General features: G+C 43.3%; 1 protein-coding gene across 3 annotated transcripts in view; it reads left to right on the top strand.

Annotated features, from left to right (window-relative positions):
- The first annotated feature begins 5748 nt into the window (after window positions 1–5748).
- Window positions 5749–25590, top strand: part of Dapk2 (death associated protein kinase 2) — a 70802-nt gene continuing 50960 nt past the window's right edge. For all 3 annotated transcript variants that reach the window (XM_017803163.2, XM_017803164.2, XM_029556092.1), the window contains exons 1-2: window positions 5749–5880; window positions 21727–21865. In XM_017803163.2, the coding sequence (XP_017658652.1) occupies window positions 5804–5880; window positions 21727–21865 (216 nt within the window). In that variant the 5' untranslated portion in view covers window positions 5749–5803. The remainder of the gene's footprint in view (window positions 5881–21726; window positions 21866–25590) is intronic.

Genomic DNA, 25590 nt, shown 5'->3' on the forward strand with positions numbered 1-25590 from the left:
TGCTATAGTGCATGTGTGACGGTCAGAGCACAACTTTGTGCAGTTTTCTCCTTATAACCTTTTCATGGGTTCTGGGGATTGAACTCAAGTTGTCAGGCTTGCATGGCAAGCTCTTTACCAACTGAACAATCTTGCCAATCCCCTAAATAAACGCTCTTATCTAGAAAATGAAACTATGGTGCCTTCAAATATTAAAAAGAGAGAATGAATATAAAATAGCCTGTGAAGACAATGACTCTATGTGCATTAATGTCCACATAGTTGTATGAATCTTATAGTGTGACTTTTGAGTCATTTCTGGGTTATTCTTGATAGTGAAGAATTTGACAGGGATTGAGTCTGACTTTTTCATGCAGTTTAGGAGTTGGGATTGGAACATTATGAAGCCCCTGAAAAGCTGTCTAAAAATGTACTCCTTTTCATGGGATTCCTAAGCAGATAACAAGAGAGCCCTTGTGAGGTGCCACCTGAGGCCCAGCCAAGTTCTGCTGGTGACCTAACCTCTCTGCAACTTTCCCTGTCCTACCAGATGCTGAGTGCGTGGGAAGTGAGCCCTCTGCCTGGGAAGAGGGGCAAGTTCCTGTTATAACTGAAGGACAGTGTGTTGGCAGAGCAGGGAAGGTAGTTTCTGTGCTTTGTGTGTTTACTGACTCTGGATAATCCCTCCTACTTGTGAGCCACCTCAGGCACCGAGTTCCCACCTGCTCAGCCTCATGCCTCTGCAGCTGGGTGGTTAAGTTCTTTCTCAGACATTATCTTATGATTTCCCAAACAACCCTGGGAGATGGATAGGGCAGGCTTTATCATCCCCTTCTTGACAAGAGAGGAAACTGAGGACCAGGGAACTAAACAGGTTGCTCCTAGATATAGGAATATGGAGAGTGAAGGGGAAGCCTTTGCTTCTGTTCATAGTTGTCTCAGGCTCTTTGGAGTTTGCTGATACAATGCATTCTCATTTGGCAAAGGGAGAAGCATAAAGTTAGAAGGCCCTTCCATGTCCAAGCCCATGAACTTTGATGGCAGGTCAGGACCAGGAGTGCAACCTCCTGATGAGCAGTCCCTTGCTACATTTGACCATCAATTAGGCACTATCATAAGGAAAACATTGGAACATGTGAACTTTGCATATATGTATCAGTTTTCCACATTCTCATAACAACTTTATGTGGTGCTAGGGACTAAATCCAGGGTAAGCATATGCTAGGTATGGTATGTTCTACCACTAAGCTATATTCTCTCTCTCTCTCTCTCTCTCTCTCTCTCTTTCTCTCTCTCCCTCTCTCTCTCTCTCTATCTATCTCTCTCATTTTTATGTGTATAAATGTTTCGCCTACATGTGTGTAGGTGCACCACATGTGTACCTGGTACCCACAAAGGCCAGAAGAAGGCATTAGATCCCCTGGAACATTCGTGTTAGCCCCCATGTAGGTGCTAGGTACTGAACCCAGGTCCTCCAGAAGAGCAGTAAGTGCTCTTAACCTCTGAGCCACCTCTCCAGCCCCTCTATCTCTAGTTGCTTAATTTTTGGGGTTTTTTGTTTTTTATTTTGGAGACCGTCTTACATATCCCAGACTGGCCTGGAACTCACTATAGCCAAAGATGACTTTAATCTCCTGATCCTCATGCCTTCACCTCCCAAATGTTGGGATTCCAGGAGTATACCCCATGCCCAGCTTTCATAATTTTTTAGTTGGCAGTGACCTCCATAGCATATTCAAGATTGGGCAGCTCTCTGTGTCCTCCATACATGATATCCTAAGTGACGCTGTCCTAACTTAGAGGGACCCTTGGTATTTCATCCTTCATCCTCATATCCTAATTAGGTGGCTTATATGCTACAGGGCCTCAACTTCTTAGTGGGAAAAGGCCTGTCACCATCACTCTCTTCACCTACCCTTGGGTTGACTGGTGCCTTCCAATGGACATTGTAAAGTTACCTCAGATTCTGCCTTTGTGTATCTGCTGTGGGCACAGTGCCTATAGAATAGTTCATTGAAAATTTTTTTAAAGATTTATTGTTATTTTTAAGTGTGTGTGTGTGTACATGCACATGAGTACAGGTGCCCGGGAAGGCCATAAAAGGGCACTGAATCCCTTACAACTGGAGTTATAGGCAGGTGCTTGGAACTGAATTTAAATCCTTTGCAGGAGCAATACTCCCTCTTAACGGCTCACTGAACCATCTCTCTAGCCCACAAAAATCCTATTCTTGTTAACCCCTAAAGCAAAGGGTAACTGTCTTGATTTGTAGATTACTGTCACATCAGTTATATTACTGACCCCTGAAGCAAAACCTGATGGTAAGAAAGACCCTTTCTGATTCCTTCTCTCTTCTCCCTCCTTAAATAGTATCAGATCAAAATGGCCTCCCAGGAAGTGTAGTACTGAAAAGGTCAGTGAATGGAAGCAGTGATATTGGGGTAGCTTCTTCATCTGTGACAGAGAGCTGTTGTAAGTCATGGTTCTCAGCCCATGATGCCTAAGAGGGTCACTAGGGAGCTGGGAGCAGTAATAGTGCATGCCTATAATCCCAGTATTGGGGAGGCTGAGACAGGAGGATCAGGAGTTCAGTGTCTGCCTGGATGACTACAAAGTGAGGCCCTATCCCAAATAAAGAAAACAAAACACAACAGAAAGTTAAATATCTCCATCTCCAGGCTTTAGCTCAGAGCTAAATCTGAATCTCTGGACTTGAGACCTAGACCTCAGTAGTTTTAAAGTTCCCCAGGGAGTTCTAGAATGCTGCCAGGATTGAGACCCACAGCTGTGGAATTAAAAGAGTTGATTAATTGCTTAGAGCAGAGGTATTCCCACATCTGGGCATTCTCTTTTAAAATTATCTGACTCCCTGGTCTTACATTCCAGGCCATTTGAAGCAGTGACTTCTGACTCTAGGTCTCTTTGGCCTAAGCGAGTTTTTACTGATGATTGTGGACCAATAGCACAAATATTTCTAGGCTTCACCACTATCTGTTAGGGAATCATGACTCCCATTTTACAGGTCAAGAAACAGATGCTCAGAGCAGATAGCATCCTGCTCAGTATACTTGCCCCAATCTCATAAAATTGTATTGCATCTAGAGTACTCTATTATTAGAATAATCCTCAGAGAGATGGTCTTCCAAGTAAACTGAGTGACAACATATTATGACCCATATGTCAGCATAAATAAGTCACTGAGACAGGTCTGATTAACCTTGAAACCTGCACCAATTGCCCAGCCCTTGTGTCCTGGGCCTAATGGAAAGTATTCTCTGCTCTTTCCAAAATAGCTGAAGGCCAGGGGATGTCATCCCAGGGGCTGTGACTCTGAGGCTACACCTAAAGCTTGAGGAGAGGACCCCTCCCAAGCTCAAAATGACTGGCTTGTGGTGCTCAAATGGTATTTGGCTCCATTTTAGTCAACCATTCTCAAACTACCTCCTTTTGCCCCCCTCATACCTCTTAGGCTCATGCTGTTCTCACAGAGAGAAATCAAGAGAGAAAAGTAAACATTCACTGGCTTTTTGAGAGCTCGAGGAATTTTTCAGTCATGTGACAGAAAAATGTCTCCATTCCCCCTCTTAAGACCAAAGAGATACTATATCAAGGTGACCTGAAACCTTTAGCTCTACTTTACAACATTGCATTTGTGCCTTCACAAGTTACAATATAGTGCAGCTTGGGGCTGGGACCTGAGGTTTGGGTATCAAACACAACCCTGTGCCAACACCTGCCTGCATATAACTTAAAATCCTTGAGTTTTACTTTCTCCATCAGTCAACTCACACAGGGTTGTGGGGGAAAGGGTATGGGAACTCTGAAATGCCAGTCCTACCAGTGCTGTTGGCAGCCTCTAGAGATATCAGAGGAGTATGCTGTCTTGATGCTGACTCACAGTTGCTTGGGACAAAAACCTTTGTCAAGTGTTTGCTGGCACTCAATCTCCCCAATGACCCAATGTCCCCAAGACCCAGAGTAGCTCCATGTGGCCATCTGTGTTAAAGATCACACCAAAGGTGGCTTCCGTCTACCCGCATCAGCCCCTAATGTGTGGACAGCTCAGAGCCAACATTCAGAGCCTGGATTGCTGAACATTAGAGTTAGCGGACAGTAGAAGGTGGAAAAACCTTCTTTGACTCAGCCCATTTTTGAGGGACCTCTTCCTCCACAGAGCTCCCTCTGCAACTATTGTTTATGTTCCCCGTCCTTTACTAGCCATCACAGGGCAGATGCTCAGATAGTGTTGAGTGAATGGAGGGCAGGGGATGAAGAAATGAATGAATTTGTATTTGGCAACATCTTTAAAGTGTCTACTTGTTTGCTCAACTTCACTTTCTTGTTGTTACTCACTTTATTTGGAAGACATCTCTCTGAAGATTAGTGCTCAAGATACAATGCCATTTTCTGAGATTGGAACAAATATCTTGAGTATCTCAACTATAACTTATGCTAAGAAAATAAAAAATGGAGCTCTGGATCCAATGGGTCCCTTGTTAAACCATTAAAGCAGAATTATAAGTTTTTCCCAAGAAGTGAGTGTTTGTAGTTGCAAAGAAACATAGGGGAGCTGGAGAGATGGCTCAGCAGTTAAGAGCACTTGCTGCTCTTGGAAAGGACCAAAGTTCAGTTCCCAGCACCCACATGGCAACTCACAACTACCTATAACTCCAGTTCCAGGGATCTGGTGTCCTCATTTGACCCCCACAGGCACTGTACACACATGGTACACATACAGACTACAGGCACACACACATACACATAAATTAAAATAAAGAACCATAGAGTAATGTGGAAAGAGAGCAGAAGGATCTTAGAGGGCAGGGAGTGACTACTAGCTGTCACCAGGGACTTTGATCTGCCCCAGAAACTCATGGCAGAGGGGTGAGATAGAGGGGTGGGAGGATATTATCTTTCCCTGAGGCATGGGCTCCCCTCAGAGCACATAGGGAAGATGGCTTAGTGCTGGCTGCTTGGATCTCTCACATGGACACCATTTCATGGTCATTATCTCAAGGAGCCCAAGCAGAGTCTTTTTTGACATAACTGTCTAAGAGGCTTTGTGGCCAGCTGGCTTTGAGGTCTGGCTTTGTCATTAATTTTGTGATGAGTCTTTTGGCCTCAGTTTCTGATTGTTTTGGGGTTTTTGTTTTGTTTTGTTTTGTTTTGTTTTTTTTTGTCTTTTTCAAACAGGGTCTCCCTGTAACCCCAGCTGACCTGGAACTCACTTTGTATATCAGACTGGGCTTGAACTCACAGAGCTCCACCTGCCTCTGCCTCCTGAGTGTTGGGACTAAAGGCATGTGCGACCACGCCCAACTTCTGTTTCTGAATTTTACAAATTTATTGTTCATAGTACCATAATGATTGACCTTGTCAGGCAGCCTCTACTCCAATCCCAGTCCCAACTGAGATCTCCACCAACCCAGCCTGCTTATGGACATTATGACATCTAGCTAAGGCTTTGCAAGCTGTGTCAACCTGACCAAGGCAATATTTTCCAAGGCCTAGGTGTTCACCTTTGTATACTGGGAATAACAATATAATAGTAATAACCCCTTCCTAGTAAAATATAAAGGTCTCATATGAACAGAAGGGAAGCCCAGTCCCTGCCCTACTTCAGTCGTTAGATGTTAGCCAGGCAAAGATGCTGGCCAGTAGCATGATTTTCTGTCTTGGTGGAAAAACATGTTAGCTGCCTTGATAGCGAGCAGCAAGGGTCACTTTCCCAATGGCCACACCCTAATTGTGTGGGTCCTATGTCCCCACAGTGGCCAGTTTGCCATCGTGAAGAAGTGCCAGGAGAAGAACACAGGGCTGGAGTATGCAGCCAAGTTCATTAAGAAGCGTCATAGCCAGGCCAGCCGGCGAGGTGTGTGCCGGGAGGAAATCGAGCGGGAGGTGAGCATCTTGCGGCAGGTGCTGCACCCCAACATCATCACGCTGCATGACGTCTATGAGAATCGCACCGACGTGGTGCTCATTCTTGAGCTGTGAGTAGGGTGCTGGGATCCACAGCAGGGCTGGGATGGGCAGGCCAGGGTGGTGGATGCTTCGGCCACAGGCCCCTGGGGCTAGCAGCAATCAGACCTAGGCTCAGCCCAGAGGAAACAAAGTTAGTGGTGGCAGTTTCCCTGTGCCTCAGTTATTTACTATCCTTCTAATATGGGGCCTAAGGAGGGCATGAGCTTGCCAAGTACCAAGGATAGAGAGAAATGGCCTAAGTCTTGCTTTCATTGATACTGAAGATGCAAGAGAAGAAAACACTGGTGCTGGCTTATTTCCTGGCTAAAGGAGCATGTGCAAGGGTAAGAGGGGGCAGAGGATTGAGTAGGGAGGAAAAAGGCTGTCAGAGAAATATAAGTTTTATGAGGAGAGGCAGAACATCCTTCCAGCTCCATGAAACCCTTCTCTCGCCCATCCCTGGGGGAAACCTACTACATTTGTACTGTGTTTAGTGCTTGTGTTATTACAACAATAGCATTTAGTTAGTTAGTTAGTTAGTTAGTTAGTTAGTTAGTTAGTTAGTTAGTTAGAGATATATATAGGGATTTTTTTTTCTTGGGTTTTTTTTTGTTTTGTTTTTGTTTTGTTTTGTTTTTTTTAAGACAGTATCTCACTATGTAGCCCAGCTGGACTGAAACTTGCTATATAGACCAGACTGGCCTCAAATTTACAGAGATCTGCTTGCCTCTACCTCCCAAAGGCATGGGTCAAAGGCATGTGTCACTATGCCCTGCAATAGCTATACCCAAGCATTTTCAAGGTACATTGTATTTGTCATCTTATTTAGTTCTTACAATGACTGTATTAAGGAAAATCTCTTACTAACTTGAAGAGGTTATTTTGCATTCATTGTCCTTACCTATTTCACCCTGTATTAGTCAGGATTCTCTAAAGAAACAGAACTGGTAGAAATCCTGTAAACTAATCTAATAAATCCATTAGATTAGCTTGCAGGATAGAGTCCAAGTAGTCCAACAATGGCTACACCACACTGGAAAGGCTGAGAATCCAGTAGTTGCTCAGTCCACTAGGCTGGATGTCTCAGTAGTCCCAATCTGGTGCTGAAGGCTTGATGGATTCTGGGAGACCTGCTAGTCTTTAGTCTATGTTGAAGAAGAAGAAGTTGGTTACAGTGGCAAGATAACTCACCAATGAGAGAGAAGGCAAATGGCAAAAAAGCACAAGCTCCCTTCTGCCATGGCCTTTTATACGGGTTGCCATCAGAAGGTAATGCCCACATTTAGGGTGGGTCTTCCAGCTTCAAATGATCCAGTCAACAAGGTCTCTCTCATTTCAGTTAATCCCAGATCCAATCAAGTTTACACCCAGGATTAGCCACCATATACCCTCACAGTGATGCAGTCACACAGATACACTTATTATCCCCATTTTATAGGTGAAAGCACTGAGAAACCAACATCCTATAGCCAGGAAGTAGCAAGGCCAGGACTGGCATCTGCATAAGTGGGCAGCCTAATGCTGACCTAACTGAGAAGGACTTTACAGTGGTTGCTGGAATTCAGATAGGTGACAAGACTCCAGGTTAGTTGGAATGGAATGGGGCAGATGGGGTCTAGTAGATAATAGGGTTTGAATTAGGCTGTGGTACAAGTCACAGTAGCCTCGTCCAGCCAAGCAGCAAAACCCCATAAGACTTTTCTGAGCTTCATAAGCTTATAGGTATACATGTGCCAGTTAGCAGAGTTTGTCTCAACAATCCTTGATTTTTGCAACCTTGGACAACCAGGCAGTCTCCTTAATCTGCCTCCAGATTGGGTGGACCACATGACATTTAAGATCGATCTAATTTGAGAGCTATCCTGATCTTGGCAGGTTACAAACTGAAGAAGCAGATAGGCATTCGCATCCTCTTGCATTTAGTTCATGCATTGTCCATCTCAGTGTTTAACTGCATAGAATTGCCTATGCTCTCACTTTCTCTAGCACCTAGTGTCTTCAGTGTTTCATTCATGGATCTCCATGTAAGATAATTATTTGCTGCCTGTGTCTGCCTGACCCAAATAGAAACCTGATGGGGCCTCCTCCCCTTTCCCAGGGATAGATAGGCAAATACAGTAAAATAGAAACACTCCTATGTCCCCACAGTGCCATCCTTTTGAAAGTGAAGATATCAAGAACCTATAAATGCCAGCCTTTAACTCTACTCCCAGAGATTTAGCTGAAATAATTAGAAATAAATGAAGCTCTTGAGAAGAAATTTGCTTTATCAGTAAAATTTGGAATGGCTAACATCTAGAAAATAAAAAACGAATGTCCAGCAATAGAGAAACACTGTTATATAATTTAATGAAACATGATACAGTTATTTAAAAGAAAAAAAGCTGTTTGTGGAATTTTGTTAGTTGGAGGGAAAAGGAGCACAGAAAATTGTACAATGACTATAGACAAACAGAAGAACCAAAGAAAAACATAGCTGTGTTTGGTTATAGGATTCTAGATGCATTCCTTTGCAGTTCTTGTAAAGATTTTTTTTTTGATTGATAGTAAATAGCCTTTTTTGAGATAGTAGGGTCTCTCTGTAGCCTCAGTTGGTCTCTCTCTCTCTCTCTCTCTCTCTCTCTCTCTCTCTCTCTTAACCTGGCTGACCTAAATCTCACAGAGATCCACCAGCCTCTGTCTCCCGAGTGCTGAGATTAAAAGTGTGCACCACCATGCCTGGCAACAAATAAGTCAGAATGCCAACTGGTGACACTTAGGTTGGTGCAGTCCTGCTTTCTCTGTCCCCCATAGTGTAGGCCTATAGTATGGGTCTGTAGTGTGTGGCCATGCCCAACTTTGTACATGAGTGCTAGGGATTTGAACTCAGGTCCTCATGCTTGTGCCACAAGCGCTCTTAATACAGTGAGCCATCTCCCAGAACCCTTAGTTGTTGTTTTGATAGGTGAATTGACTCTTGTCTTACTCCTCCTTTTAGCAGCTGTTGTCTGGTATAGTGTTTCCTTCTACTTTGGACTCATGTTCCTTTCAGCTGTCTTTATCCTGTCTGTGACCTCCTTAGAAGCACCTGCTCTGATCATGGCTATTGAAGGCAGGATTTTGAAGGATATGGACGTCCATATAAATTGATGTCTGTATGGCACAAGACTGTTTTCAAAATCTCAGTAGGTGAACTCATTATCATATGTGGATCTTGTTTTGAAAGCGTTAATTGTGTTCTGCAAGGATTGGGCAAGCCTCCTACTGCAGCTTCTAATGCTCTGGGGCCTCCTGGACCAAAGGTCTATAGAAAATGATACCCTGGCAGTTATATACCAGAGAATGGCCTGGCGTGGTGGTAATACTTCCCTGTTTTCTGAATTGGGTCCAGCTTCCCAAGGCCCAGAAACTGTGGTTTCCTCCATTGCCGCCTATGAAGGTCATTTGTGCACACATTCCCAGCGTTTCAGCAGGCATACCAACCTGTGGGGAAGAGTTAGTTTTGAGAAGGCTATTAGCAGAGGAATACTGCTGGGCTAATAGGCTTTGCTTTTCATATTAAAGCCAGAGAGATTGGATTTGGAATGTGAGATAAAAGAAGCTTGGAAAGAGATGGGAAATGACTCCAGAACAAAGGTCTCAGAACTGAGATGCTCTTGTGTTAGAAATGATGTTGCCAGGGACACAGAGGCACACTTGCAGTTCCACCTGCTCACAAGGCTGAGGCAAGAGGATCACTTAAGCCTGGGAGCTCAGGGCTGTACTGGACTATGCCCACTGAGTGTCTATATCCAGTATCAGTTGTGGAGTGGCATCTGTGAATAGGCATCACACTCCACATTCTCTTTCCCCTTCCCCTCCTCCCCTTATTCTAGAGATTGAATCCAGGGCCTAGGCAAGTGCTATACCACTGAGCTACATCCTCAGTGTAAGAACCCTCTTCTCAAACCCAGGCTCTTTTATTTTAATTATTTGTTTATGTTTATTTATATAAGAGAAAGAGAGAGGGATTAAAGAAAGAGAGGGAGAGAGGGGGAGGACGTGCCACAGCATATGTGTAGAGGTCCGAGGACAACTTCCAGCCAATTTACCTGTCTCCACCACCTATCTTACCTTAGGAGTGCTGGGATCATAGATGTGAGCCACTATATCTGACCTTTTTACATGGGTTCCAGGGATCAGACTTGGGTTTTCAGGGTTGCTTGGCAAGTCAGTCCCAAATAGGATTTTTATTTTATTTTATTTTGTGGTACTAGGGATTGAACCTAGGACCCCAAACATGCTAAGTAAGTGCTCTACCACCACTGAGCTATATAGCTCCAGTCCTATTTTTTTGTTTTTGCTTTTTTTAAAATAAGATCTCACTTGTGTTAGTAGTAGTCCAGACTGCCCTGGAACTCTATGTAACCCAGATTGGCCTCAAACTCATGGTAGTTCTCCTGTCTAGTCTCTCAAGTGCTAGGATGATAGTAGTGAGTTACCATGCACTGAGCATTGATTGACGTGCTGTCCCCAGCCCAGGCATCTGTAGCTTGGACAATTACTTCAACTGGGAACATTTGATGTGACCATTTTCAGACTGGGTATCTGTAGCTTAGACAGTTACCTCTGCCACACTGGTCAACCTCTGGGGTAAATTCTCAAGGTCATAGTTGTTGTTTTTCTTCATTTCAAGGAGACCATGTCTCACTAGGTCTCCTGTCCCAATACCAGCTGTTCATCACCCCCAAAGCTCTTACCTAGCATAGGCCTGCATATCTGTGGGGTGACAAGATAGATTCCCATTTTACATTTATGCAACATTTCATTTAAGATGGGACTAGTAGGAATATTATTTTAGGCTGAGAGACGTTCCCAATGGCAGGGGTGGATTCCTAACACTACAGAGGTGGCACTATGGATTTGAGATTTTAAAAAGGGCTCCGGACAGGCCTTTTGCCAATACCAAGGCTTCCCTGTCTATATATGGTATAAAATTATTTCTTTCTCTTCCTCCTGCTCCTCCTTCTCTTCCTCCTCTCCTTGTGTCCCTGAGGACTAAACCCAGGACTTCTTGCATCCTAGGTAGCTGTTCTACCATTGAACTCTATCCCCACCTAAATATTTTAAATGCTTTCTTTCCTGTTACTGTTGTTGCTGCTGCTGCTACTGCTGCTTCTGAGATAGGGTGCCATGAAACTCAGGCTGGCCTTGAACTACTGATTGTCCTGCCTTTACCTCCCAAGTCCTGGGATTTACAGGCATGTACCACCATGCTCTGTTTATGCAATTCTGGGGCTCAAACTTAGTGCTTCCTGTATACTAGGCAAGCATTGTACCAATTGAGGGACATTGCCCCACCCTCTATCCACAAAACTTCCATTGAATGGCTTTCTCACACAAGATGTTATAGGAGCAAAACTATCAGGAGAGAGACAGATAGTAGAGCCTAGTGCAGTGGTGACTGTATCTGAACAAGATTGTGTGGGACAGCATCTGGGTGGCTTTGAGGTGTCCCTTTTCATCAGTAACAGGTTTCATGATGTGGAGAGAGCATGGTAAGGGGCGCATATTGGACTTGGACTTGGAAAATCTGCATCGAAATCCTGGTTCTGCCATTTACTAGCTGTGTGACCTTGGGTGAGTCACTCAGTTTCTTGGTCCTTCCATTCCATCATATGACAAAGGGGGATAGAGATAACCTGTAGTCCTCCAAATGGATGTGAGGCTCAGGTGAAAGAATATTCAGGAAGGCAAATTTTAAGACTGAAAATCTTTAAATAATCTTTCTACCAATCCTCCTTCAGCAACTACCACCCCAAGCACATAGTATTCACTTCAAGGACTTTGTCAAGGACCTCCCAGCACTCATTCAGCACTGCATCAGAATTCCTCCTACTCCTGTCCTCAGCCCGAAGGTGGCAAGGAAGACTTGTTTTCTCACTCTTGTTTCAAGAAGAAAAACTGAAATCCTAAAATTTGTATACACCCAATCCCAAGGTTAAGGTGCAAGGATTGAGCCTCCATTCAGGTCCTTTGATCCCAACCTGAGGACCAGACTCAAGAGGACCATTGTAGCAGCTGTAAGGGTGCTCCAGGTTCCAGCACCTGCCCCAAGTCAGTGTGGTGATGAGATGCTGGATGATCTTACAATGAGACATTGGGAAAATGATGTGCCAGCCTCCTTTGCAGGCCCTCCAGGCCACACCCAGATCTCTCTGAGCAGAGTGGCCCTGCAGCTTAAACGGCAGGTTTGCTCTAGTAGCTCTCTCTCTCTCTCTCTCTCTCTCTCGCTCTCGCTCTCGCTCTCGCTCTCGCTCTCTCCTCTCATCTCTCATCTCTCATCTCTGTCGCTCCCCCCCTGCAAATTGGGTGCTGTGATAAAATGCCCTGACAAAAGCAGTTTAAATGAGGAGGGGATTATTTTGGCTCACAGTTTAAAGGTACAGTCCATCACAGAAGGGAAATCATGATGACAGGAATGTGAGGCAGCTGGTCACATGACAGCCATAGTCAGGAAGCAGAGAGTGTTGAATGCTATTGCATTCTCTTTTTCATCCAGTCCAGTAGAATTTAATAAGACCACATGTAATTGTAAATTTTCTAATCACCACATTGAATGAATAAAAAGTAATAGGTAAACTAATTTTTAATTTAATTAACTTATTTTTATTTTATGTGTATGAGTGTTTTACCTGTGTGTACATGTACCATATGTGTGCAAACCCAAGGAGACCAGAAGAAGCTATCAAAACCCTGGAACTAGAGTTATGGATAGTTGTTAGCTACCATATGGGTGCTGAACCTGGGTCCTCTGGAAGAGCGGTCTGTGTTCTTAACCACTGAGCTATGTGTCTAGCCCCTGAACTAATTTTTAATTGAATTTTTGTAATTTTCATACAGTATATTTTGGTTGTATTTAGATCTCTCTTCCCCCTCCTGAACTAATTTTTAACAATAAGTTTATTGAACTCAACATATACAGACTTTAAAGACTAGTCAGTATAAAATTATTAATGAGATATTTTATATTAGTTTTTCATTCTAAATCTACAAAAGCTGATGTGGAGTTATACTTAGAGCATATATCAGTTTGTATGTAATGTAGTAGTTAAAGTGAACTGAAATTCTGTTTAAGCAGTAAAGTATTAATTTCTTCATAATGAAGCAGTTCTATACTGCATCAGTTTTTAAATTAAAATTAAATGAAATTTTAAAATTTAGTTCCTCAGTCACATTAGCCATATTTCAAGTACTCAGGAGCCACATGTGACTAGTGACTGCTATTATGGAACAGAATATATAGAGAGGGCTGGTGAGACTGATATGAGACTTGTTTGTAGGCCTAATGCCCTGGGTTCAATTTCTAGGTGTCATAAGCCCACATAGCCCAGGCTGGACATTTTTAAAGAAAGGACAAAAGAAGATTTTAATGTTCCTTATTTAGGACAGACTAGGTGGGGAATGATTCTCAAACACGTGACAAAACCATTCTGGCTGTTCAAGAAGCTCCTGAGGATGTTCAGTGCGATCTAGTAGTTGAGAATCATTCTGCCTAGCTTTAAGTCCTGACACTATTCTTTACTAGCTATATGGTAACCTCTTCCAGCCTCTGTTTCTTTCTTTTTTCAAAAGTAGCTTTTCTTGTTTCTTTATTTTATGTGTTACTTTGTGTGCATGCCATGACACACTTGTCAGAGAACAAGCTTTGGGAGTTGATTCTCTCTCTCCACAATTTGGGTCCCAAGGATTGAACTCAGATTGTCAACCTTTTTGTTGTTGGTGGTAGTGGTGGTGGTTTATTTTTTGAGGCAGGGTCTCTCTGTAGCCCCAGCTGGCATGGAACAAGCTGGCCTCCATCTCACAGAGACTCACCTTCCTCTGCCTCCTGAGTGCTGGGATTAAAGGCATGTACCACAGTGCCTGGCCTATATTGTCAGTTTGGGTAGCAAGCTTTTTTTTGTCAGCCCTCTTTTTTTTCCTAATTTAAAAATTACATTTATTTACTTGTTTGCTTGTTTATTTATCGTGTTTGTTTGTATGTCTGTATGTGGGCTCATTCATATCACAGTGTATATTTGGAGATCAGAGAGCAACTTGTAGGAGTCAGTTCTCTCCTTCTACCATGTGGGTTCCAGGGATCAAACTCTGGTTGTTGGACTTGGTGGCAAGTGCCTTTACCTACAGAGCCATCTCACCAGCTCAAGCCTCTGTTTCTTTAACTGTGAAATAGGAAAATAATAGTCCTTAGTTTATAAAGCATTGAGATAATTGAGTTAATGTGTATAGTGCATATAACAGAAAGTATTCAATGAATACTGACTGATAGTATTTTACTGTTGTTAAAATACAGATTAACTTGGTAAGGTCTAGAAATCTGCATTCTAAGTGAGTTCTCTAGGTTATCCCAAAGTCTTAGATGGTCATCCAGATCCTTTCCTGAGATCTTTTCCTATAGCAACCCTTGGCTCTGTCCGCATATCAAACAAGTAATATACTTCTAAAATACAATGCAGAACAGGCATAGAATAGACCTTCCCATTCCAAAGGAGCAAACTAGGAAAGAATAAATAAATGACAGGTCTTGAATAAGTCCAAGACGTTAAGCCCAGTATGGTGGCTTGATTTGTAGATAAAAACCTCCTGTTTTATGTCTTAGGATGTAGCGTAATGGTAGAGTACTTACTTAGCACACACAGGGCACTGGATTCTATCCCTGACATTGCAACAGACAAACAAAAGAACTACCTATTTTATACTGTCATCCTCAATTTCACGGGTGATATTTTTTTTGCCCTGTGTTTCTCCATTCCTATCACATCAACTTTAAGTTGCAAGCATATAGAGTATAAAAAAGTAGCATTAGGGGCTGGAGAGATGGCTCAGCAGTTAAGAACACTGAATGTTCTTGCAGAAGACCCAGTTTCAGATCCCAGCACCCACATGGCAGCTAGCAACTCTCCATAACTCCAGTCCCAGGGGATCTGATGCCCTCTTCAGCACAACACAGGTGCACTTCCATACATGCAGGCAATATACGCATACATATAAAATAAAAATAATAAATAAAAAAAATTTAAATAGTATTAAGTAGGATTCCATGCCATTGAGATGGCTCAATGGATTAGAGCACTTGTTGCTAAGCCTGACAACCTGAGTTTGATTCCTGGGACTCACACGGTAGAAGGAGAGAACCAACTCCAGAAAGTTATCCTCTGACCTCCAAATATGTGCTTTGGCACATGTACACACATACACACACAATAGATGAAAGAAAGAAAAGGGAGGAAGGGAGGGAGGGAGGGAAAGAAGGGGAAGGGGAAGGGAGGGAAGGGAAGAGGAAAGAAAGGAAAGAAAGAAAAGAAAGAGAGAGAAAAGGAAAGGAAGCAAGGAAGGATTTTTTTTTAAAGTAGAATTCTGTACTTTGCTTTGTTTTGTTTTATAGTTCCAGGGACAGAACCTAGGACCTCACACTTGCTAAGCAAGCACTCTACCATTGAGCTATATCCTCAGTACCCCTTTTCACTTTGAGACAGGTTCTTACTAAGTTGCTCAAGTTGATTAATTCTAATTGGGCTTTGAACTTGAATCTTCCTGCCTCATCTTCCCAAGTAGCTAGGATTATAGGATTGTAGGACTGAATCACCAGGCCCAATTAGAATTCTGTATCCTCCTCAAGCCACCCCCCCATACACACACACATACACATTGAGCCATATTTATGTGTATGTTTACTGCCCTAGAAAAAGAATCCCAGGATTCTGCAGCCTCTGTGTTTTTGGTTTTTTTTTCATATTGTTTTCTTTCTTCATGGTCATTATACCAGTTGAAATTGTCAATACAATGAAACCAACAGACAGCATGGGAGTACAGTGTTCTGCCATTTTTCTAAGTATTTGAGCTGCCCATCAAAACTGGGACTAATAACTCCCTCCTTGTTTAACCTGCCTGTGAGTTGACAGCAATGACACTGTTATTAGTAACTCCAAATTTACCAATGTGACCATCCTTCATGGTGACATGGAAAGATGACAGAAAGAACAAAGCCTGTAGCTTTTAGAGATCGAGTCTTCAATTTTTTTTAAAAAAAAGGTTTATATGTATGAGTGTTTTGCCTGCATGTAAGTATACCACATGCATGCACTGCCACAGAGGCAAGAAGAGGGTGTCAGATCCCCTGGAACTAGAGTTGCTGGTGCTTGTTAGCTACTGTGTGGGTGCTGGGAACCAAATCTCTACAAGAGCAGCCAGTGCTCTTAATTGTTGAGACATCTCCCCAGCCCCAATTAATGGAATCTTATGTGGATGTTAGGGACCATACCTAGACTATCTTGAGCAAGAGGCCATATTTTATAAAAATAAAAGAAAGGAGGCTCTAGGGGTCATCTCACCCAATCTGCTCCTTTTGCAGGGTGAGGAAACTGAGGCTTGCTTAGAACAGGGAAATGAGTTGCCCAAGGTCATTGCTAGGCAGGGCTAGAATGAACTAGGTCTCGGGTGTCTATCTCAGCATTTGTTCCTCTGTCATCTGTCTCAGTCCATTCAGACTATAGCGTTCCATCCCTGGTTCCCAAAAGTCGTGTTGTCCTCTAATATAAAATAGATTCATAGTATCCTGAGTCTCAAAAAATCGTAACTGATTCTAGCATCGGAGTTTAAAAACCAAAGTTACAATCGGTGTGATGGCACATACCTATAACCTCAGCATTCCAGAAGCTGATGAAAGAAGATTGCCTCCAGGTCAAGGCCAGCCTAGGCTACATAAGTAAGTACCAAGCTGGCCAGAGCTACAAAGCAAGACTCTGTCTCAAAAAAACAAGAAAGCAAGCAAACAAAAAAAGGCCAAAGTCTTTTGTAAGTATCATCTGAATCAGTTATGTGTGAGATTCAGAGTGTGATTCATTCTGAGGCAAATTGCTCTTACGTTGAAATGGAACAATCAAACAAGTAATATACTTTCCAATTACAATGCAGGACAATATAGAATAGACCTTCCTATTCCAAAGGAGCAAACTAGGAAAGAAATGAATCAATCCAAGACCTTAAGATTTCAGAATCACTTTTAGTTTATTGCTTTGCCCCTGAGGCCCACTGGGGCACAGATCCTATCCCAGCACTTTGGATGACCCTGCCCCCTTGGCTTTGCTGGTCACAGCCCACATTACAGCTTTCTGAGGCTAGAATGGTACACCTGTGGATCTACTGACCTGAAGTCCCAGGGGCAGCCCCATTCCCATGGCTTTGCTGAGTATTGCTGTAATGGGTGTCTCTGCATTGGCCTCCACCCCTACCACACTTCTCTATCCAAGCACCACCAAGCTCTCAGAGACATCTTTTGAAGTCCAGGTAGAAGTAGCCATGGCCCCACAGCTTTACTTGACCTGGAGCAATCACACCAGGGCCCTATGGTAGTCACACCAGGTGTGTCTGTGAGTGTGGAAACAGAGTTTGGGAAGCAAAGCTCCCAACTTGAGGCAGTGCTGGGAGCTGGGGGTTCCTCCTTTGATATGGGTTCTCTCCTGCAAACCCTGGCACTATGGGCCTATATGGGAGTGGCAGCCCCCTCTCCCTATGGGAAGTAAGAAATGACTTCAGGATGCTTTCTCATTATCTTGGACAATAGGCCCTTTATAAGGTTGCCTAATCTCCTTCATTGTGTTAATGAGTAACTTTTGGCTTCCCTCGAGACAGTTGATCCCTTTATCAAAGCAATCCTTGGCCATACCTATGTTCTCTTCTAAGCAGGTTTTTCTCATTTTTTTTCCTAGTAGGTGCAAGCTGGAAAAAAAAAAATTCAATTGTCCTGTTTTCCTTCATTTTTGACTAGAAATTCTATTTTAAAATATTCTTAGGCCTGTGAGATGGCTCATCAAGTAAGGGTCCCTGCCACTAAACCTGATAACCTGAGTGTGATCCCCAGGACCCATATGGTGGAAGGAGAAACTACTCTGCTCTCTCTCTCTCTCTCTCTCTCTCTCTCTCTCTCTCATGCACACATGCACGTGCACACACACACACTTGCACACACTAAACAAATGTTTAAATTTTTTTCTCTTTTTGCATTTTACTATAAATGTCAACAAGAAAAAGAAATTTCCTCAACTATCCAATTTCATCACAAGTTTGACCTTCAATAAAACACTAGTACAAAAACAAGATTCACTTAAACTCACTGCTGTTTTATTACAAAGTGGCCTGTTTTCTACAGACCAAATAATGCATGTTCCTCAATTCCATTCAAAAACCTCATTGGAATGGCCTTCCCCATCTAAATTTCTGCTGCCAATATTCTGTTCAGAGCCACACTTACGGTATTGAGATCTCCTCTCCCCCGCCCCCCCCCCTTTTTTTTCTTTTTGGTCACAGAAGCATACCATTCAATATGACTTTCCTATGTTAGACTGTTCAGACTGTTACATAACAAAATAGCATAAGCTGGGTGCCTTATCAAAACAGAAATTTATTTCTCACAGTTTTCATGACTGGGAAATTAAAGCTTAAGGCACCAGCAGACTTTTGTCTAGTGAGAACTTCCTTATAGATATATTTCCCATATAGCTGAAAGGTTTTGGGTTTGGAGTTCAAGGGAAACATTGAGGCAGTTTGTCCTTTGGGGTAAGAGATTTATTAGAGTTTTTAATTTTTAAATTATATTTACTCAGTGTGTATGTGTGTGTATGTGTGGGTACACACATGCCAGGACATGCAGGTGGAAGTCAAAGAACAATTTTCAGAAGTCATTTCTCTCCTTTCATCATGTAGGTTCTGGGATCAAACTCAGGTCAGCAGGCTTGGCAGGAAGTGCCTTTACTCTCTGAACCATCTCACTGGCCTTATTAAAGTTATTAATGCAATGGACATACAGACAATGGTATGGCAGCTCTGATGAGACTTCAGGCCCACAAGATAGAGTAAGGGTCCCTTCTCTTAGATCTCAGAGAAGGGGGGTTTCACGCTACATGGCTGATGAGTGGTCCACAGCATAGACCTGCAGCCAGGCTGTCCGTGATTCCTGGATGGTAGGAGGAGGATATCCTTCGTTCCAAGGAAGGAATGCGTGTGGGACTCTGAGAGTGTGGGGAAGTGAGGAGGAAAGCACATCTGTGTACCCACTATATCCATAGCCTTTTGATGTCCTGGGGTCTGGCAGCCTGAGGTCTGTGAACTTTCTTAGAAAAGTAAGAATGGCACCTGCAGTTTTCCTGAAATCAGGGCATCTCTTGAGTCTGTTAGGGGGTCAGAGATTCACAGACAGGTTCTTGGTAGGGAGAGTTGTCATTTCCTTTACAGGGGCTATTAGAAAGAATCTGCTACTCCCTAAGCAGTGGTCTGGTCTGGATTCTAACGATAACCTTACAAGATGGAAGAGGTGAATGAACTCCCTGGGGTCTCTTTTATAAGGGCACTAATCCCAGGTGTATCCATTCTACCCTTATGACCTAATCACTTCCCAGAGGCCCTACCTCCTCATAGACTGGCAGTTAGAATTTAAAAATATGGATTTGGGAGGGCACGTTCAGACCTAGTTTCATTCACTAGCGATTATTTTTGTTCCCTTCCCCCTCAGTCATGTGGGGGGAGGTATCATGAAAGAGTTATGCCAATAACAGATTCATATGTTTATCTTTGCATAATTTATTACATAATCTATATCAATAAACTTGGAACCCTCATCACTTTCTTTGGCTTTCCTTCACTGAGTATACCTCATTCATTTGACGTCATTGTAGGTCTCAGATTCCAAGGGTCAAGAGGGACACTGAAGCAGATTGTTCTTTTCTAAATAAGATATTTATTGAGTTATTAATGCCATAGATAGAAAGGCAGACATGGCAAGGGTTCTAAAGAGAGTTCAGGCCCACAAGGGTAAGCAAACGACTCTTCTTAGAGGTTTCAGAGGGAATGGGGTGGTCCCATGCCATATAATTGACAGGTAGCCCATAGCACATATTTGTGGTCAGGTTGTCTCTGGTTTCTGGGTTACAGAGGAAGGGAGAAAAATTTGGTCCTTTAGTTAATATGTGTTTATCATACAGGATCTGCCACATGAAGCCCTTAATAGCTTAAGGTGCTTAGAAAATGTCCCTTGGGGAAAGTGAGGAGTCTAGAGTCACAGCAACTGTGAGGGTAGAGACAAAAAGACCCAAGTAGCTGCTAGTACAAACCTAACAGCCATGATCCCCCAAATTACAAAAGCTTTATTTCATCCCAGTTTTGTTTCATTTTGGTTGTTTTGTTTTGTTTTAAATAAAGGTCTCACTATGTAACCCTGGTTAGCCTGGAACTGTCTACGTAGACCAAGCTAGTCTCAAATTTGTGACAGTCCACCTGCTTTGCCCCCCCACCAAGTGCTTGAGATTACAGATGTGTGCCACCATACCAGGCTTCATTTTAGTTTCAGTGATTACTAATATCTATAATACTTAAAACACTTGACAAAATTATATAAAGGTTACAGAAGATCTAAGAAAGGCTAGAGAATCTATAGAATTTTGAAAGATAATGCAGAGGTGATACAGGGACTATGGAGATGACTCAGTTGGTTAAGTGCTCAATGACAAGCATAAGGATTTGGGTTCAAATCGCTAGCACCCATGTAAAAAACCAGGTATGATGGTACATGCCTATAATCTTAGCATGGAGGAAAGGACAGGAGGATCCCTGGGGCTTGCTAGCCAGCTAGTCTAACTAAATTGGTGAGCTCCAGGGTTAGTGAGAGATCTTGTCTCAAAACGTAAGGTGGAGACCAACTGAGGAAGATACCTGACATTGACCTCTAGCCTCTACTTGCATATGCACATACATGCATGCACACACACACACACACACAAAATGCAGCAAGCCAATACAGAGGGTCAATACAAATGCAGAGCTCTGCAACTAATCGGATATTGGGTTGAGATATCTTCAAAGTGGGCAGTACCAATGCCAAGGAAAATCATTGTAAGTTGAATCCAGGACAATTAGAAGTTTATCACCTATCAATTTGCAGGGCAAAAATCATGACAAATAAATTGGAGGGGTCCATGACAGTGACAGGCTTGTGGGCCATGCTGCAGTCTGTGGCATCTCTCCTTTTATGCATCTTGGGTGAAAGGGTTGTAGCATTTGTTGTCTGGTGTGTCTAATAAATTCTCAGGAGATAACTTTTTATTAACACAAACAATTCACTTGCCAGTCTGTGCTTTATGGTTGTCCTGGGAAGGTGGCACTTGTTAATATGTACTAATAAGATGCCAAGTTGGAGACTAGTGAGAGGGCCAGGAATGGGGGGAGGCTCTTGCTGTCAAGCCTGAATGACCCAAGTCATCAATCCCTGTGTCAATCCCTGTGACCCACATCATGGAAGGAGATGGACTCCAGCAAGTTATTCTCTGACCTCCACCAGTGTCCTTTGGTATGAATGCCCTAACTCCCCAAATAAAGAAATGCTATGTCATTCTACCTTAGCATTTATACCCCAAGTGGAGTGACTCAGGGAAAACCTGCTGTATACAAAATAGAATAACTCAGGACAGAACATAGACTGCTCTTTATAGGGAAAAGGTAACATCTAGGATTATCAGGGGCCTGGGCCTAGCATATGAGCAGAAGTCTTTCTGACAACACCTTAATAGTGATTCTTGTCCTTGAGGTCCAAAAAAAAGAATACAGCAAACAGAAGCAAAGTCATTCTTTGGTACTGGTTAGACAAAGCTCCAGGCAAGACAAGAGGGATTCCACCTTCCAGGAAACGTGAGGTCAGAGGTAGGAGCTGCACCCATCAGTAGGTTTTATTACACACAAAGCTAACTGGGCCTGGCCCACCCCACTGGTGTCTTGCAGAGTATCTGGAGGAGAACTGTTCGATTTTCTGGCCCAGAAGGAGTCACTAAGTGAAGAGGAGGCCACCAACTTCATTAAGCAGATCCTGGATGGGGTAAACTATCTTCACTCAAAGAAAATTGCTCACTTTGATCTCAAGGTCAGTAATCAGTGTAAAGCAAAAGAACAGAGTTTAGGAAGAAGGGTCCTTGTCCCCATGTCATTGTTGGGAGGGGTCCAATACCCAGTGGCCTGCTCTTCTTTGCGTCACACTGAAAACTTTCAATCCCCCATCGCAAGTGTCCACCTCCTCGATTTCACTTCTCCTATCTTTCTACATATGGGGCTGACTGCAAGGAGCTTTTGATTGGCTATAGACCCCTATCTCTTCCAGGAAATAGGTGGGGCATACTTTTTAAATAAGTAACTTGAAACCAAACCCATTTCACAAGACCAAACTTATCGACTATGAGTGGGCAAAACTAGCAAGGTTTGGAGAATTGCTGAGGTAGGTGGACACTGTAGACCAACCCTCCTCCAGAGATTGTAAATCTTGGAGCCCAAGGACCATTGGCTGCTCCTACCTCAAATTACTGTCAAATTAGGGCCATAAAACTGCTTTCCAGGACCCACTGATCTTTTTTGGTAACTGGTGTTCAGAATCAAGAAAGTTCACTGTGACCACATAGATCTGTATGAAACAAGAATGTGGTCAAAGCAGAAGGAGTGGCTCCTTTAGTAACTGAGATCAGCCACTCAGATTGATAGGCCTTTGCAGACACTAAACACGTAGAGGTTGTTGGACTGATAAGACCTGTTTATGGGAAGATACCCATCTACTATTTTTTGTTGTTGTTCATTGCTTATTTGTTTTTGAGATATGATCTTATGTAGCCCAGGCTGACCTCAAACTTACTATGTAGTCAAGGCTGGCCTTGATCTCTTGATCTTCCTGCTTCCACTTCCCAGACTGGAATTACAGCTGTACCTGGCTATCTATTCAGTCTTTTTGTTTGTTTTTTGTTTTTTTGAGACAGGGTGTCTCTGTAGCCCTAGCTGGCCTGGAACTCACTGTGTAGACCAGGCTGGCCTTGAACTCACAGAGATCCGCCTGCCTCTCTGCCTCCCCAGTGCTGGGATTAAAGGTGTGCACCACCACACCCAGCCTCTATTCAGTCTTTTATGCAAAAACTCCTGTGATCTTTAATGCACCATGCTGAGTTCCTACCTGGACTTAGTTCCTTTTTTCTAAGGAGCTTAGTGCAGGACACAGATAGAAGTGGGGATGGGAGTATGAGACCAAAGGAGAAGATATCTAACTCACACTGGAGTTCCCATAAAGGACTTCCTAGAAAAGCTGGCATTTGAGTTTTCTGAAGTATTAACAGGGATTAACAGAGGGGAAGGACCTTCTAAGGAAGAAAAGCAAACAATGTATATGATCATGAAATAGCACGACGTATTCAAGGAAGTACAGAAAGGGGGACTGTGTGTTGGGTGGCTGGGAAAGAGGCCAGGAAGAAGGCAAAAGGCAAACAAAAGAAGTAGAAACTGAGCCAAGAAGGTTGCCCTTTACCCTGAGAGATACTGAGCCAGATGAGCAGGTGTGTATTTCAGCTTGATCTCTCTAGCTGGGAAGATGGGTAGAGCAGGGACAACTGGGTAGCTAGAAGCCCAGCCCAGGAACTAATGCAGTAATTTAGACGAGATGTGCTAAGGGGTAGATTCAAGACCTATTGCCAAGGTCACCCCAAGAATTGCTTAGGTTCCTAATTCCTTGTGGAGATGAGGGAGAGGGCAGCATCCAGGATGATACTGACCCAGAGAGTGTATGGCATGCACACAGTCTCACAGCAACTACATCAGGGTTTGGGCTCAGTTCCTGCACATGGGTCCCTGTCTCAGCTCTTACACAGAAGTTCCCTTAGTTGGTCCCCATCCTGAGGCTGATTGTTGAAGAATTTTGAGTTCTTTTTACTAAAGATATCTTTCAGAGTTCCCTCAGGTGTCATAAAGTAAAAGCTGGAGGCCCAGAGGAGAGTGAGACCTGGCAGACATTTAGACCTCAGGGTGGTGACACAACAAGCAGGAAATGGTCTATCTGGATTGCATCTGTATCCCCTTCTTGGTAATACCATGGACAGTTAACTTGTTTTCTTGTGTCTCCTATAGATGACCTCAAAATAGGATCCTTTGTCTTTTCTTTAATGGCTAGTGGAGGTGGAAAGGGATGCTCATGGTGTTGGGGAGAGTGCTGAGTTCGAGTCAGTTTGGTCAAGCTTTCTGCCTCACTGTGCCACATACCAGAAAGGCATCTGAACTTCAGTTTCTCAGCATTGTGGTCCATAGCACCATCTGCTTGGCAGAGTTGTCATCAGAGGGAAGCTGCAGTGTTTTAAGCCTTGCATCCAGGATAGGTGTTGAATATTGTAATTGTTACTTTCTTTCCCAGAAAAGTGGAAAAGAAAACAACTCTCGTTACAATCGTTTGGGCCTTCCTAGGCTAGGAAAACAAACTCTGCTACTGTTGTCCTACCCTGCCCTGCAGAGAGCTGAGATGACTGCTACGTGGGGGCTGCTGTTGAGGCTATTCCTAGCTCCTGGTTCAGTTTAGATATTTTCCATTACCTAGAGACAGTCTGGGTTTCTGCTAACACTTGCAGAGGAGGATGCTGCTTAGCCTACCATAGCCACACATCCTCAGAGTGTATGGATTCTGAGCTGCTGATTCCCCTTCCTGTGGGTTCCTTGGCCCAGGCCCAGAAGTGAAGAACAGCCGGAATGCAAGGGATTGCCTCATGGCTGAGGAGACACCTCCTGCACTCAGAAAGTGGCTTTGCATGTCATCAGGCGGGAATTTTCTACCAGCTGGGTGTGAGAGGTATAAAGCCAGCTGGCAGCTTAGAAGATATCTTTTGGTTACATGTTGGCTCCCACCATCTAAAATCCACATAGACTTGGTTTTCCTTCTTCATGAAGGGTCTCTGTTTTCTCCTACTGCTTCTGTTGTGACTCTTCAAGAAAACCTGGCTAGCCTGGCTGCCCCAGGACAGCCACCATGTCATCTCCATGTTCCATCCATAGCCTCTTCTCTGAGCCCCCTTTCCAGCTTGAAGGAGCCATGGCTGAGGAAGGTCTGCTCTCTGGCCTGCCTTTTCAATATGAATGTATTCCTTGGCAGCTGTCTTAGTTTCTTTTCCTAATGCTGTGATACACATAAAAAATAAAAGCTCTTGAGCTCCTTCTTTCCCTTTATCCCCTAGGTTCCTTGTATACCCTTCCCTCCCCCCTCCCTTAAACTAACCCAATTTTTATCCATATCTCCCTTATTAAGGCCTGTTTCCTACTGTTCTTCTCTTTCAGGTTATTTCTTTTCCTTTACCTCCCTGGTTCCTTTTCATTATCCTGGTTCCTGTAAGTTATGTCTGGTTACATACTTATCAGAGTCTGGTTCTAGGATCCACATATGAGGGAGAACATATGTCGATTTTTTTCTGAGTCTGTGTTACTTCACTTAGTATAACAGTTTCTAGTTCCATCCATTTGAGGTAGGACCATAGAGAAGGGTATTAGTAAGGAGAAAGGGGGGAAATGGGAGCACTTTAAGTGGGAAAACCATGATGGAGGGGTGAGACAATGTGAGAGATAAACAATACCTAGTTAATTTTGAAAACCAGAGAGAACCATCGTACTCCTACAACCTACTTACAAATTATACATTGCAGATCAAGAAATATATGTGTAGGTAAGGTTTATCTGAGAACAACTGGTCTTTGCTCAAGATTTATCTACATGACACACAATAATGAAAAGTACCAGACTGGTGGAACTAACCTTCTTGGATGTTTAACAGACATATTTTGAAGCCTATACTTATTTGGTCAG

This window comes from Nannospalax galili, unplaced genomic scaffold (genome assembly GCF_000622305.1).
Source record: "Nannospalax galili isolate Female #2095 unplaced genomic scaffold, S.galili_v1.0 scaffold407, whole genome shotgun sequence".
Lineage (NCBI taxonomy): Eukaryota > Metazoa > Chordata > Mammalia > Rodentia > Spalacidae > Nannospalax > Nannospalax galili.